Raw genomic sequence first — 16057 nt, 5'->3', positions numbered from 1 at the left:
GGGATTAAATACGGAGACGTGAGGAGATTTCCGGAAAGTGTGAAAGAAAAATTCCTAGAAGTGATCAGCAGAGTCTGGGCCAATCAAGAGGTACCAGTGGTACTGAAAAAGATCCTGATGGTCCTACTGCCTAAACCTGGAAGAGATCTAGCACTGTTGAACAGTCACAGACCAATCGCGTTACTATCTGTATATTTGAAGATCATCAATGCGATGGTCAAAGCGAGACTTGAAATATGGATGAAGGAAGGAGACATATTGAATGAAAAATCGTATGGTTTCGTCAGAAAGAGATCATCCATAGATTGCATCAACCATTTAATTTCAGTCATTAATGAGAAATTGACGGGAGGAATGAAAGTGATGAGCGTGTTCCTGGATATCGAAGACGCTTTTAGCAATGTGAACCTGTCGAAATTCCAAGCAATAGCTAACAGGATCGGATTGCCACAACAATATATTTCCTGGATCGTGAATTGCTACAAAATCGAGAGATTACGGTGGACACCATCAGTGGTAATGTGTCGGAAACGATGAGCGAAGGAGTGCCAATGGGAGTTTGGGGAGAAAAACTGACCGAGACCACCGAAACTCTGCAAAGAGCCACATCAGCTGTGATCAAACTGATTAAAGATTTAGACATGAACATCAGTGCTCTGAAATCGAAAGGAATGTGGTTTCAAGCGCAACGAGAAATATTTCGACCGGTGATCAAGATTGGAGAAGTGGAAATCCAGTTTGAAGAAGATGTAAAGTATCTGGAGATCATTCTGGATGAAAAGCTGAATTTCCAGAAACACATCACTCAACTATTGGTAGAAGTGGAAAAGCGGCTGAATGTCATCAAAATGTTAGCAGGTAGCAAATGGGGTGGACATCCTGAAACGTTAATCACCGTACTGAAAGCCATAGTCAGAAGCAAGATAGATTATGGATGTTCAGTGTATGGCAACGCTAACAGAAAGTGGCTGAATAGGCTGGACGTAGCTTACAATTAAGGTCTGAGGATTTGTATGCGAGCTTTGAAAACGACTACGATCCCAGCATTAGAAGTTGAGGCCGGCTCCATACCGTTAGAAATCAGAAGAAAATTTCTAGCTGAAAAGGAAATGCTTAAAGTTTTGGAAAAGAAGTTGCCGATGAAGAAAAGACTAGAAAGAATCCAGAACAATTTTGATGACCACGGACTCACCTATCTGGAAGGCACCTGAGTCAGGAATTCGAATTTAGTGGGAATGATCTGTCACGCAGACAATCGAAACTTTCCGGAAAATTTAACGATCTCGAAAACGCTGGAACCTGATGGGAATCTGACAAAAAAGGATCTGAATGACAAACAATGGAAACATCTAGCAGAAACAAAGATAGCCGAGGTGTATGGGAGCCACCACAAATGGTACACGGACGCGTCAAAAAGTAAGAATGGCAGGGTCGGAATCGGACTGTCAGACGGCCGGGGATTTGGAGAATGTGAACGACTATCTGAGAAATTTCAGATCTCTAGCGCAGAATTAGCAGCGATGCTAAAAGCATTGTTACATTCGGATGGAAATAATTTAGAAAAAGTAGTTATCTTCACGGATTCTCTTAACGGCTGCAAGTGGATAGCAAACGGATTGGAGGACAACTACCTCGTACACCTCATTAGGAAAGTAATTGAAGACAACAAATCAACGGATTACAACATTCAATGGATCCCAAGCCACGTAGGAATTTGGGGAAATGAATTAGCCGATGATTATGCCAACCGGGGGAGTCAATTGGAAGAAACGTCACATTTGAAAATCACCTTCGGAGACGCGAGATACGAAGTGAAAAGGAACATGATGTTTGAATGGCAAGAAAAATACCAAGAATCAGCTAGAACAAAAGGAAAAGTACACTACGAGATCCAGAAAAAAGTCAGCTTTAAACCCTGGTTCAAGAATAGCAATTTGAGCGGCAAAGAGATAAAAATTCTGACGAGATTGAGAACGGGACACGGCCTATGCGGGAGCAAAAAGAAACTATTCAAACTACGCGAATCAGAGTTGTGTGAAGAATGCAACCTGAAAGAAGACCTGGAACATATCATGTTGAAATGCACAAAATATCGGATGGTGAGAAGAGAATTTCCAGCGTTAGAACGATGTACTACGTTGACAGAACTATTGGAGTCAGTTGATTTGGTTCGATATCGCGCGATTGTAAAGTTTTATCAAGAAGCGGGGCTCGATTTCTAATGTGAGAAATTAACAGGAAAGAACTGGCTGAACACGGTTCAACTGGACCACGCCACAACTTATTGGAACAACAACAACAACAACAAAGTTGTCCTTTTTTGTGCATTATAATAATTTTAAATTTTAATTAATTTTTAATGTATTATCGTACAATGTTCAATTGTTCAACTGTGAATCTTTTCTTATTAAATTATTTGGTGTCACAATGTAAATACAAAGCCAAATCGGTAGAGTTGAGTGATGATCACAAATTAAATTAGATTTTATGACCATAAGATCTTACTGAACCTTCATAAAACTTTAATCCTTTTTAGCCCCGTACGAAGTACTGGGGGCTTATAAGATTAATATGCCGTTTGTAACACGTCGAATTGGAAGCAGACAGTAAGGGCAAAGCATTTGGTTATGTTCATAGATGACGAATCCGCAATAAAAAAATGTCCGTCCGTCCGTCTGTGACCCCTCTAGCTTGAGCAAATCACAACCTTTTTTCAAAATTCTTTTTTTTCCCCGATTGGTATCGACAAAAGTAAGGTCAAGTTCGAAAATGGGCATGGTAGGGTCGGCCCTTCCAGTGCTAGGGCCCTATAGATGTTTTTCAGTCTTTCGACGATATCTACCGAAATACGCACGCAATAGCTGCTTGTGATATATCAAGGTATTGACGAGTAGAACAAAGTTGCTGAACATTGTTTTTAGGTAAGATGCAACGTGGGCTTGTTGGGAGGGCTCAAAGGTCGTTACTCGGCCCTAAGTGTTTTTTGCACATAAATCGAGTAAATCTCATCCGATTTTGCTAGATTTAGTTTTTTATGGAAGGTAATTGAATACCGAAAATAACGTGGCGAAAAAAGTTTCAAATTTGGGCCCTTGGACTAAGGCCGCTACTCGGCCCTAAGTGTTTTTTGCACATAAATCGAGTAAATCTCATCCGATTTTGCTAGATTTTGTTTCATTTGAGAGATAATTGAATGCCGAATATAATGATGGCAAAAAATTTTGGGTTTCTAAAATAATATCGTAAATTGTTGGTTTTATTTGAGAGGTACTTCGTACGGGCTTTCGTAATTGCGCTATGCGCAATTTTAAAAATGAACATTTTCAGTAAATTTGACCATGCCCAACTTGACTTGCATTTCGGTAACAGACGCATTAGAGGGTTGTAGACGTATTAGGGTTCCGGGCGTATTACGGCTACGGACGTATTATGGTTACGGACGAAATAGGATTACGGATCGTACGGGGCTAAGTCGCAGCAAACGCTCCGACTGTTCTGATGCCTTGTTTTGAAATAGTTCAACACTTCTATTAATTTCAAATTTCCCATAAAAACTCTGGAAGGAAGCGAGATAATGCATGCTGAAGTCCCAAGTATGAAAACACTTTTCACAAGGTAGAAATTCGCGATTTCTTGCTACTTACACCAAATAATTTAATAGGAAAAGATTCACAGTTGAACAATTGAACATTGTACGATAACACATCAAAATTTAATTAAATTTAAAATTATTATAATGCACAAAAAAGCACTACTTTTGGAAGCAGGGCCTATTATGTAGAATTAATTTGCAAAATTTGCAAAAATTCACAGAAATTCACAAAAATTTTCACAAATTTACGCTTCATTTTCAGCACATTTTGCAAGTCTTTGCGTTCTTTTGTCTGTTTTAGTACAATTTAAAGTGAAGAAAGCAATTAATTTGACTTTGAAGGTGTGTAGAATTAATTTTTTGAAAAATTTGGCTTTGAGGAGAATTTTGTGGGAATTTTTGCAAATTTAATTCTACATAATAGGCCCTGTTTGGAAGCACCACTAGAGAATCGAAAAATTTCTAAACTATGATACGAATGTCAAAATGTCAACACAAAATATAATGGCTTGAATGCATTCCACCAATTTCAGAATGTTCATCATGTAGGGTACAGTACATTTCACGTTACAATTGTAACTCTTACAATTGAAAATATTTGAAATGAATCAAAAAACAATTTCGAAATAGTTATTTTCCTAACAAGGTAGATATGAAGGTATTTTCTCGCACTAGATGTCGATTCTCGACCCGAGGCGAAGCCGAGGTCGAGAAGACATCGTGTGCGAGAAAATACCGGCATATCTACCGTGTTAGGAACAACGTTTTTTGCAACAGATGACGGAAATCAACTCTTTCTAAGCGAAATGATTAATTTATTTGGAACATTTTGTCGTTTTATAATAATTTTCACTTGAACCACAACTCGACCATAATGTGATATAATCATTTTACACTATTCCGACCGCAGCAATCTTTTATTTTATGCTGACGGCGTTGTAGCTGCGACAACGTCGTTTTATTTCAGTGTAAATCAAACGACGCGAGGTGTGAGTCATGGCGGACAGCAACAGCGAAAATAATCAAATAATAATTGATGCAGATATTGCATTCAGCGATGAATCGGAATGCTCAGATATTGAGCGGTCGGCCGCAGAGGCTATTGAAAAAACTTTGCCGAAAAAATCCAAATTGAATTATGAAAAGGTGTACAAAAAGTTTTGTGGTTGGTGTGAAGAAAAAAGAGTGAAAGTCATTTCAGAAAACGTGATGTTGTGTTATTTCAACGAAAAATCGAAGATTATGAAGTCTTCAACAGTTTGGAGCGAGTATTCGAAGCTGAAATGCATGATATACAAGGAACGACGCGTCGATATCAGCAAATTTCATGGACTCATTGCATTTCTGAAACGAAACGGTGTCGGCCATGTTGCGAAAAAATCGAGCATTTTGACGGGCGACGATTTCAACAAGTTCATCATGGAGGCAGATGACGATAAATTTTTAATGATGAAGGTAAAATTTTAATGTTTTTCGATTAATGAACGACAGCTTATTGGTGTTTATATCACAGGCGGCATTAATTATCGGTATCGGTGGAGGATGTCGTCGGGCTGAATTGGCAAAAATGTCGGTGAAAGATGTTGTTGATCGCGGTGACTACTTGCATGTTTACATCGGGGACACAAAAAACTACGATCCAAGAGATTTCGCTATCACAGAAGGCGGTTTGAGATACAATTTATTGGGCATCGTGCGAAAATACATGTTGTTACGAAAGTCACATACGCCTCATGATCGATTCTTTGTGTGTTACCGGAATGGGCAGTGTACAACTCAGGCAGTTGGCATCAATACCGTTGGGGCGATACCCAAACGAATTGCTACGTTTTGCGGTTTGGATGCACCAGCTTTGTACACAGGACATTGTTTTCGACGGAGTTCAGCTACATTGTTGGCTGATGCTGGTGCGGATCTTTATGTCATTAAACGACAGTTTGGTTGGCGATCGGACAAAGTTGCAGCCGGATATGTGCAGTCATCTGCAACAAGCAAACGCAAAATTTCTGCACAAATTTTCGGAGGTGTACCTTTTCAACGTTCTTCGTCGAGCAATGCGATGAGTGCTATTCCATCTACAAGCAACACCGCTATTCCATCTACAAGCAACACCGCTATTCCATCTACAAGCAACACCGCTATTCCATCTACAAGCACCACCGCTATTCCATCTGCAAGCAACACCGTTTTTCCGTCTACAAGCACCACCGCTATTCCATCTGCAAGCAACACCGTTTTTCCATCTACAAGTACCACTTCTCATGACGTTGTCGCTAATTTGGGTGATTCAGCTCCCAAAGAAATTAATCTCAACATCACCGGTTTAAGTGACGGTATTTCGGCTGCGCTCATCGAAAATATTGATCGAGAGGATGCACATGGTGCTAGTTTCGCTTCAAAACAAATTCGGATGATTGGAACTGCATCCGATTCCGATACGACCGGCAATACCAGCCGTACAATGTCACAATCAATTACAATAATTGAGGGCGCATCTGCTGGTGCAGATTCTTCGGATGCTCCTGAAACGCCTGTCCTTCCAAATTTTACAAAATCTGAATTCAACAATTGTACATTCAATTTTTATCGTACGTTTCACGGCAAGCCTTTTTAAGGATCATTTACTTAACTTTCGCCTGTTAATTTTGTAATATTCGAGATATTATAATGCAATAATGGAATTTCATTAAATGAATGGATATTGAAACTGACTTGTCGACTACTCTTATTGCCTTGTTCCATTGATCAATGTTCACAAAAACAGTGCGAGAAAAAAAATTTCTCGCACATCTGTCGGGCGACAAACTCTTTTCTCGCACATCTGTCGCATTGTTAAAAAAGTGGACTCTTATGCTATCGACTACTACGCTAGAAAGAGTTGATTTCCGTCATTTAGTTGCAAAAAAGTCATTTAATTATTTTAACAAATGTAAATAATTTGGATTTACATATTTTCTGTTTGCGATTTTGTAGGTGTTAAAATAGAAGATTTATAAAAATGTTACAATAAATTTATGGCATTGTATCGGGCATTGTTAGAAAAAAGAATCCAAAATTGAAACACCAAAAAATTGTCTTTAAATCACTACACGATTGATTGACAGTTTCACAATAAATAAATCAAATGACAGAAATTACGAAGAAAAGAAAAACATTCACGTCATGCATCAAGGTGTTGGACATTGAAATGTTAGGATCTCTACTTTCCAAATTATAATGGAAGTGTGTTGACAACACAACTTTTGATAATTTATAATTATTTCGCTATTTTGTCTATAAAAAATATTAACCACCAACTATTTAGTTGTAGTCACAATCATCAGAGCAATATGCTTCATATCAAAGCCTCATTCTGTTACTTTAGTTTAGTAGACAAGTGCAGCACATACACACATGCATGCGTATGTGCAATTTTTACATTGACGCTGCCCTGTACATTTTTTAATTTTTAAACATGTCAAATTGATGAATGATCATTGTTACATTTTCAGCGTCCATGTGTTGATGTCGAAAAAATCAAAAACAAAATTTTAAATTTTGCTAGATTAAAGATACGCCTGTGAGTTATTTAAACTTACATTAAAGTTTGATTGCTTCGAAATAAATTTTCTTCTTGAATTTTATCGATTTTATACCATTTATTGGTTAAAAAAAATGTCAAGAAATTTTGAATTTGGTGCGAAATCGTTGTGGACATAAAGTTCTGTTTCGGTGAATCAACGTCGAATAGATGACGCTAGTGCTCGAAAAGTGTAGGACCTAAAAAAAACAAGAGTTCGCATAAAAATTGCTTATTATATTGAGCTAAGTGTATTTCCGGAATGCAGGCAATATAGAAATTACATTGAGAAATGGAACTCTGTACTTCCGTTACGGGACTTGGGGTAAAGGCTCTTTGAATCAACATTCAAAGCATCCAGTTTACTACGTCATATGGGATAGCGACTTTGTTCAGACCATTTACTTTGTTGCTGGTGGCTTAGTGGATACTTTCTTTTCATTTGAAAGTGAAAATACCTTCAGCATTATCATCTTTGTGGAAGTAATAACTTTCCAACGGGGTGTATCACTGGATACTCTTCCAAAGATTCCTTGGAGACCAGAATCATGTACTCCAGAACAAAAATCTGTAGAAAAGCATTAAGGAAGTTGTGTTAAAACATTAAATAAACATTTTAGATTTTCAGGAAATTTTCAGGAATTTAATTTAATTTAATCATTAATTTTGTAAATAAAGACATAAGGACTTGCGTCGCTTTGAAGGCTTCTTGACTGATGCCACATAAAGAGACGAAAAACCATTATATCAGCCAACGTATTCAATCAAGTGTTTATCCTTACTTTAAATTAAATCATACAGTTGATATGCTCACCAAATTCAAAAGAGTGATCGAGCTACGATTCATTTTTAATAATTATTTGAATGAAAATTTGTAAATCATGTCCGGAGCGATAGTGGATGACTTGACGCAGTCTCACCCCCAAAAAAAGAACGAAGAAAATTGTTTGAGACACGTCAACTATGCATAGGCGAAAATTATAATTTCTTTACCTTGGGCTAAATTACCACACAAACTATTTTTTTGGTAAGCTTTTTGTTGTTTTCAGTCAAATTTTGTTGGTGAAAATTATTTGGCAGATGTTTTAGTTTTGCAATTTAAGAGGCATAATTGTTCCTCCTAAGACACACTCCAACATGATTCTTCTTAACAATTGATACTTGCTCCATCCAACGATCACAACTCAAAACAACTAGGAAATTCGGAAAAGCGCAATAATTTAAATTTGAACACACAAAATTTTGACTTAAATATGTAGATTTTCTGTTACTTATTTGCTGAAATCAACTTCTACAATGTATGCACTGGTAATCAGCGCATAATAAAGGCTGAAATCGTTTAAATTATCAAAAATTCATTTTGTTATTTAGATCAAAATTTTGTTGCCCATATGTCCCCTTTACTGAACGTAGCATTTTAATCGAAATGACATCATTTTTGAAATCATTTTTCGGAAATGATTCGATTTAGTGTGACGCCATTTTATTATATTTTGATAATGCTTAAACCTATTGCAGTTTGTTTTTTAACATTTGTGAAATTTAAAGATTTATTTTAAAAATTTGTGACCGCAATTCCAACCGAATCAGTGGCAGTTTTTCATATAATAGGCTCTTGTGTTGTAATATTTTTGGTGTTGTCAGGAAAGTGAGCAGTTTTGTGAAAATTTTAGCTCAAAACAGAGGTACTTTAATTTCATTATTTTATTAAAAAAATTTTAATTTCTGGAAATTGTAAGACCGCAATTCCAACGGCGAAAGTCCATATTACCTTTCCGAAGCATATTCGAATCATTTTATATGACTTTCTAAGAGATACATCAACAGTTTTCGGGTCGTTTTTTCGGGTTTTGTGGTAGGAAAAAGTGCTGATGCCTCTTAATTTTTGCGTCAACTCTAGCGATATCATTCATTTTAGAAATTGTACTATAAAGACTGCGTCACACTTTTCTCGAAGAGATTTTTTTGTGATAAACAATTAGATGAAACATTTAATTTTATCGAAACCAAAATAAATAAGGTCAACAACTAGAGCATGTGCGTCCAAAATATAGTACACCAGAAACTCTCATCTTTTATAATGATAACATAGTAGAGTTCTGCAAAATTTGTTTACTGCTTGGTTATAGATGCTACGATTGCAGCAGCGAGTTTTCGCCTTCCATTGTTATTTTAATTATTTACTCAATATTTGTGGATTTAACATTCTTCCGCAACAGTTTTTGTTAAAAATGTATGTAACCGTTGTATGTATTCAAGGGAAAATATCAGTTCTAAACCCTTACTTCAGAAGGGTCACCACACAGACACTTACAAAATTGTCTTCTCATTTCTTGCATTTTCTCAACACTTAACACTTAATCATACTGAGCAAACACAACTTAATATGATACAATTAACCGAAATATCATCACAAGTATAATTCTGACTAGTTGTGCTTCAAATTCTACAAATTGCACTAGAGGTCTGCGGCCACCCGAAGACACTCAACTCGACCTCTCCAATCCAATCGGGCCAGGCTGTTTGTCACATTTTCAAACTTAGAAATTCTAAGTTCGTTTGGACTCCGTTGGGTTAAAACTTAGCATTCGGATTAACGAGGGTTTGAAGACCAAATTTAAAGCCAGCCAAATTGACAACAAAATAAACGACAATTATTTGCACCGAAAGTTCATATTTTTCACGAATTTGTTTTTTGTTTTTCTTTTTAATAGTTATTTACGTATCGATTGAGTAGGCCGAAAGAGTGACGTATTAAGTTTTGTATGCTTGCTAAGAGGACCGAAAGTAAAGAAATGTCAATTCAAGGGGCGAAAGCGAAAGCTTTCGGCCCGCGAATTGACAGCTTTACTTTCGGTCCTCTTAGCAAGCATACAAATATTTTTTAGTGTGGATCGGATTCGGGCTCTCAATATTACGTCAGGTCAGCCTGTTATTTTTTAAATCTTGATTTCGACAAGACAGCTGGGACGGGTATAGAGTTTTTGAAAAACCGCATAGCTCTAAATGACATCCGTTTCAAATAAGGTAAATTAATTTAGTTCTGTATGATTGCAGTTGCGTCATCACAAAACGCTATCAAATATCAAGTAGTAGTTATTCTATTGTCAAAAAAACTTGTGGAGATCGGTTGGTGTTCGTTTGGTATAAGTTACTACTTAGGACGAGCTTTCAAAAGTCAGTCAGTTTTGAGTTGATTTAGAAAATAGTAATCACTCTCTCTGGTGAAAAATAAATAATAAAAATAAGTAAAACGAAAAGAAGAGCTTGTTATGATGCGTGTATAAAGTCACTTTGGTACATAATTTATGATACAAGAATTACATTTGAAAGACCGCGTCTTCCTTAATTGATCAATAGAGACATTCGTCGTGTAAAGATTAGTCGTGATGGTTTCTAAACGGACCTTCTATGAACTCCTCATTGGAACACTGCTAATAACATTTTGTGACTGCTTAAGCTCTGAACAAGAATTGAAAATTGACACATTGGTGAGAAATGTTTTTATGGCTGAGAGTGCCATTCCTGGCGTCGGTGTGACTATTGTTGAAAATACCGGAGAATCCATTTTTTCCAAAGGCTATGGCTACTCCGATATGGAAAGAGACATTACAGCAGACGGAAACACAAAATTTTGCATTGCATCAATTACAAAGGTAAATCATCCCATCACTCAGCCTACACCTATCAATGACAATTGAATTTTTCAATGAACTCTCAGACATTTACCGCAACACTTATTATGAAAGTTCTTAGTGAAACATTTCCAAAATTAGGACCTGCTGTTCTTGACACCCCACTAAGGATAATACATCCGAACGGCACGTTTATGTTCAGTGATAGGTTTGTCCGACAATTTTCCGTTTGAAACGACTTGCTCGTTTATTTAAATTTGCAGATTCCGATACGAGTCCATGACTTTTCGTGATTTACTAAGTCATCGGGCGGGATTACAAACTGAGTACTTCGGTTCTTCTTTCGGTGCTTTCAAGGACACTGACGAGCTCCTTTAGTATGGTATTAACAAAATGTTCAAAAGAGCATCATAAAATGCAGATAATTTTAGTCGAAGCCGGTATGCACCAGAAATGGCTTCGTTTCGAGCGGGAAGCTTCTACTCTAACACACTGGTAGCATTAGCAGGGACGTTGATTGGAGAAATTGCAGGACGACCTTACGGAGCCCTCGTATGTCTGCATATTTTACACATTTGTACACTTTGTGCATGAATTACATTTCTCTTTTGCAGTTACAAGACTTTTTCGACCAATTGGGAATGAATGACAGTATTCTAATAAACCGACATACGAATTATGATCTAGTGGTGAATATGTCAAGAGGATATTTCCTCGAAAACGGTGTAGTGAAGCAACTAAATTCTGCATTAATAAAGTGAGACAGAAAATTCCGAAATGGCTGCATTAACACTTGCTTACTTTTTAGCATGATTTTCGTTGGCGCTCCTGCTGGTGCAGTAATAACAACAGCAAATGACATGGCTAAATATATCAAATTTCACTTGAAGAGCGGCAGAGTGGGAGATAAGCAAGTTGTCTCCCAAGTACGTTATCGGATGAACTCGTATTAACTACAATTCATTCATAATAATTATTTAAATGCAAATTGGTCGATTTAGATGTCCGTGAACTTAGTCCAAAACAAAATTTTTTGAACCAGCCTCCTGCAAGATTTAATACCATCCCCCTGCACATATATGTGTTGCCTCTATGAAGAGCGGAGGTGTGGCTAAAAAGGTCTATGAAGAGCGGAGGTGTGGCTAAAAAGGAAAAATGAGTGTGTCCAAATCAGAAATAACTTTGTGGGAGTCTCATCTTCTGTATGTGTTTTCTGCGAGTCACTTTTTGGGAATTAAACACAAAGTATCTTTGTGTCCAAACCACAAAATATCTTCTGCGAGTCGCTTTTTGGGAATTAAACACAAAGTATCTTTGTGTCCGAACCACAAAATCTGCTGCGAGTCACTTTTTGGGAATTAAACACAAAGTGTCTTTGTGTCCAAACCACAAAATCTGCTGCGAGTCTCTTTTTGGGAATTAAACACAAAGTATCTTTGTGTCCAAACCACAAAATCTGCTGCGAGTCACTTTTTGGGAATTAAACACAAAGTGTCTTTGTGTCCAAACCACAAAATCTGCTGCGAGTCTCTTTTTGGGAATTAAACACAAAGTAACTTTGTGTCTAAACCACAAAATCTTCTGCGACTCTCTTTTTGGGAATTAAACACAAAGTATCTTTGTGTCCAAACCACAAAATATTCTGCGAGTCACTTTTTGTGAATTAAACACAAAGTATCTTAGTGTCCAAACCACAAAATATCTTCTGCGAGTCGCTTTTTGGGAATTAAACACAAAGTATCTTTGTGTCCAACCCACAAAATCTTCTGCGAGTCTCTTTTTGGGAATTAAACACAAAGTAACGTTGTGTCCAAACCACAAAATCTTCTGCGAGTCACTTTTTGGGAATTAAACACAAAGTAACTTTGTGTCCAAACCACAAAATCTTCTGCGAGTCTCTTTTTGGGAATTAAACACAAAGTATCTTTGTGTCCAACCCACAAAATCTTCTGCGAGTCTCTTTTTGGGAATTAAACACAAAGTAACGTTGTGTCCAAACCACAAAATCTTCTGCGAGTCTCTTTTTGGGAATTAAACACAAAGTAACTTTGTGTCCAAACCACAAAATCTTCTGCGAGTCTCTTTTTGGGAATTAAACACAAAGTAACTTTGTGTCCAAACCACAAAATCTTCTGCGAGTCTCTTTTTGGGAATTAAACACAAAGTATCTTTGTGTCCAACGCACAAAATCTTCTGCGAGTCTCTTTTTGGGAATTAAACAAGGGAAGATTTTGTGGGTTGGACACAAAGATACTTTGTGTTTAATTCCCAAAAAGAGACTCGCAGAAGATTTTGTGGTTTGGACACAAAGTTACTTTGTGTTTAATTCCCAAAAAGTGACTCGCAGAAGATTTTGTGTTTTGGACACAAAGACACTTTGTGTTTAATTCTCAAAAAGAGACTCGCAGAAGATTTTGTGGTTTGGACACAAAGTTACTTTGTGTTTAATTCCCAAAAAGTGACTCGCATCAGATATTTTGTGGTTCGGACACAAAGATACTTTGTGTTTAATTCTCAAAAGAGACTCGCAGAAGATTTTTTGTGGTTTGGACACAAAGATACTTTGTGTTTAATTCTCAAAAAGAGACTCGCAGAAGATATTTTGTGGTTTGGACACAAAGTTACTTTGTGTTTAATTCCCAAAAAGTGACTCGCATCAGATATTTTGTGGTTTGGACACAAAGATACTTTGTGTTTAATTCTCAAAAAGAGACTCGCAGAAGATTTTGTGGTTTGGACACAAAGATACTTTGAGTTTAATTCTCAAAAGAGACTCGCAGAAGATATTTTGTGGTTTGGACACAAAGATACTTTGTGTTTAATTCCCAAAAAGTGACTCGCAGAAGATTTTGTGGTTTGGACACAAAGTTACTTTGTGTTTAATTCCCAAAAAGTGACTTGCATCAGATATTTTGTGGTTTGGACACAAAGATACTTTGTGTTTAATTCCCAAAAAGAGACTCGCAGCAGATTTTGTGGTTTGGACACAAAGACACTTTGTGTTTAATTCCCAAAAAGTGACTCGCAGCAGATTTTGTGGTTTGGACACAAAGATACTTTGTGTTTAATTCCCAAAAAGTGACTCGCAGAAGATTTTGTGGTTTGGACACAAAGTTACTTTGTGTTTAATTCCCAAAAAGTGACTTGCATCAGATATTTTGTGGTTTGGACACAAAGATACTTTGTGTTTAATTCCCAAAAAGAGACTCGCAGCAGATTTGTGGTTTGGACACAAAGACACTTTGTGTTTAATTAACAAAAAGGGACTCGCAGCAGATTTTGTGGTTTGGACACAAAGATACTTTGTGTTTAATTCTCAAAAAGAGACTCGCAGAAGATATTTTGTGGTTTGGACACAAAGATACTTTGTGTTTAATTCCCAAAAAGTGACTCGCAGAAGATTTTGTGGTTTGGACACAAAGTTACTTTGTGTTTAATTCCCAAAAAGTGACTCGCATCAGATATTTTGTGGTTTGGCACAAAGATACTTTGTGTTTAATTCCCAAAAAGAGACTCGCAGCAGATTTTGTGGTTTGGACACAAAGACACTTTGTGTTTAATTCCCAAAAAGTGACTCGCAGCAGATTTTGTGGTTTGGACACAAAGATACTTTGTGTTTAATTCCCAAAAAGAGACTCGCAGCAGATTTTGTGGTTTGGACACAAAGACACTTTGTGTTTAATTCCCAAAAAGTGACTCGCCGCAGATTTTGTGGTTCGGACACAAAGATACTTTGTGTTTAATTCCCAAAAAGAGACTCGCAGCAGATTTGGTGGTTTGGACACAAAGATACTTTGTGTTTAATTCCCAAAAAGTGACTCGCAGAAGATTTTGTGGTTTGAACACAAAGACACTTTGTGTTTAATTCCCAAAAAGTGAGTCGCAGAAAACACATACAGAAGATGAGACTACCACAAAGTTATTTCTGATTTGGACACACCCATTTTACCTTTTTAGCCACACCTCCGCTCTTCATAGAGGCAACACATATATGTGCAGGGGGATGGTCTTAAATCTTGCAGGAGGCTGGTTCAAAAAATTTTGTTTTGGACTATCTTTTGGTACCACGATTTAGGAGGCACTACTGTGGATGCGTCAGCCAGCAGCAGCCTTTGATTCTATGCAATTTAGATCCGTAAATTCATCGATGGTAGCTGGAGAGTATGCCATAGGTAGTGGAGTTTATCTTGGCGTTTTTGATGGTAAATACTTCTTCTGTTCCTGACAATGTACTGCTGTACAATCCTAGAATTTCCATATAGGATGGGAATTTATGTCTCACGACGGACTATGGGCTACTTTCGAGTCAGAAATGCGTATTTATCCACGACTTGGTTTTGGTACATTTTCCATAAACAACGGGCCGGTCGACCTCTCAAACAGTCGTTACGACCATTCGTTCTTACAGAATTCACTTTTCGCCATTGTCAACGGTACATTTTGGAATTGAATTTCAGCCGTTGAGAATCACGTTTTTTAATTGAAATAGGCTTAAGTTCGGGTGCAAGAATCGAGCCAAACGACCCATCGAAAAACAAAAATTTAAGCGATGTCGTATTAGAATCATTGGAAAAATATATAGCTGAGAGACAACTCCCATTACTCAACGTAAGCAAAGAATCTGTTGTGGGAAATTATGGACACCCAGTCGAAGGTACTTTGGACGACGGATTTAAAGTTTTTATTTTTCATTGAGTATATTTCCGGAATGCAGGCGATATTGAAATTACATTGAGAAATGAAACTCTGTACTTTCGTTGCGGGACTTGGGGCACAGGCTATTTGAATCAACATCCAACGCACCCCGTTTATTACGTCATCTGGGATAGCGACTATGTTCAAATGATTTACTTTGTTGCTGGCGGCTTAGTGGATACTTTCTTTTCATTTGAAAGTGAAAATACCTTCAACTTTATCATTTATGGAGCCGTAATAACTTTCCAACGGAATGTATCGCTGGCTACTCTTCCGAAAATTCCTTGGAAGCCGGAGTCCTGTGTTCCAGAGCAAAAATCTGGAGAAAAGCAATAAGACATCATTTAAGGGAGATTTTAGATTTTTTCGGGAGTATAATTTAAGAAATAATTTCCTCCTTCGAGCAAAAAAGAGAAAAATTATTGATAAAGATTGATTGATTGAAGACATAGCACTCAATGTTTATATGTCATGTTTATGACCTAACACGTTTCATATTTACAGCCAACCTCGATGAAAAGGAATGCTCTGCAATTCGCCTATAAACATCGCTGTCTGCAATATTCATACGCCAAT

At 37.2% G+C, this 16057-nt stretch overlaps 3 protein-coding genes across 4 annotated transcripts in view; 2 read left to right on the top strand and 1 right to left on the bottom strand.

Annotated features, from left to right (window-relative positions):
- LOC119066000 (endochitinase At2g43620-like) overlaps positions 1–1327 on the bottom strand; it is a 29957-nt gene extending 28630 nt beyond the window's left edge. The window contains exon 1 of the mRNA XM_037168209.1: positions 1316–1327. The gene's annotated coding sequence lies outside the window, so the exon portion shown is untranslated. The remainder of the gene's footprint in view (positions 1–1315) is intronic.
- Positions 1328–4834: 3507 nt separating this feature from the next.
- LOC119066053 (mucin-5AC-like) lies at positions 4835–6206 on the top strand. Its single transcript, XM_037168278.1, has 2 exons — positions 4835–5047; positions 5106–6206. Exons 1-2 carry the CDS (start codon positions 4835–4837, stop codon positions 6204–6206), a joined length of 1314 nt encoding a protein of 437 aa, XP_037024173.1.
- Positions 6207–10281: 4075 nt separating this feature from the next.
- LOC119065996 lies at positions 10282–15923 on the top strand. 2 transcript variants are annotated; one of them, XM_037168204.1, is made up of 10 exons: positions 10282–10807; positions 10928–10994; positions 11050–11163; positions 11218–11338; positions 11401–11543; positions 11595–11712; positions 14862–14988; positions 15049–15219; positions 15276–15440; positions 15501–15923. In XM_037168204.1, the coding sequence occupies exons 2-10, from the start codon at positions 10981–10983 to the stop codon at positions 15815–15817; spliced, it is 1290 nt and encodes a 429-aa protein (XP_037024099.1). In that variant the 5' UTR covers positions 10282–10807; positions 10928–10980; the 3' UTR covers positions 15818–15923. The 2 variants fall into 2 exon arrangements, with proteins under 2 accessions (XP_037024099.1, XP_037024098.1); XM_037168203.1 differs by having other exon boundaries at positions 10873–10994.
- Positions 15924–16057: the final 134 nt, after the last annotated feature.

The sequence above is a fragment of the Bradysia coprophila genome, chromosome IV (assembly GCF_014529535.1).
Source record: "Bradysia coprophila strain Holo2 chromosome IV, BU_Bcop_v1, whole genome shotgun sequence".
Lineage (NCBI taxonomy): Eukaryota > Metazoa > Arthropoda > Insecta > Diptera > Sciaridae > Bradysia > Bradysia coprophila.
This window is presented reverse-complemented; position numbering and strand designations above follow the sequence as displayed.

Excerpts from the sequence above, each read along its gene's own strand:
- LOC119066053 (XM_037168278.1), top strand. The coding sequence starts at position 4,835 with ATGAAGTCTTCAACAGTTTGGAGCGAGTATTCGAAGCTGAAATGCATG. Across the intron at positions 5,048-5,105 it reads ATAAATTTTTAATGATGAAG|GCGGCATTAATTATCGGTAT; the intron begins GTAAAATTTTAA and ends TTTATATCACAG.
- LOC119065996 (XM_037168203.1), top strand. The coding sequence starts at position 10,541 with ATGGTTTCTAAACGGACCTTCTATGAACTCCTCATTGGAACACTGCTA. Across the intron at positions 11,544-11,594 it reads CTAAATTCTGCATTAATAAA|CATGATTTTCGTTGGCGCTC; the intron begins GTGAGACAGAAA and ends CTTACTTTTTAG. Across the intron at positions 15,441-15,500 it reads TTATGGACACCCAGTCGAAG|GCGATATTGAAATTACATTG; the intron begins GTACTTTGGACG and ends TCCGGAATGCAG.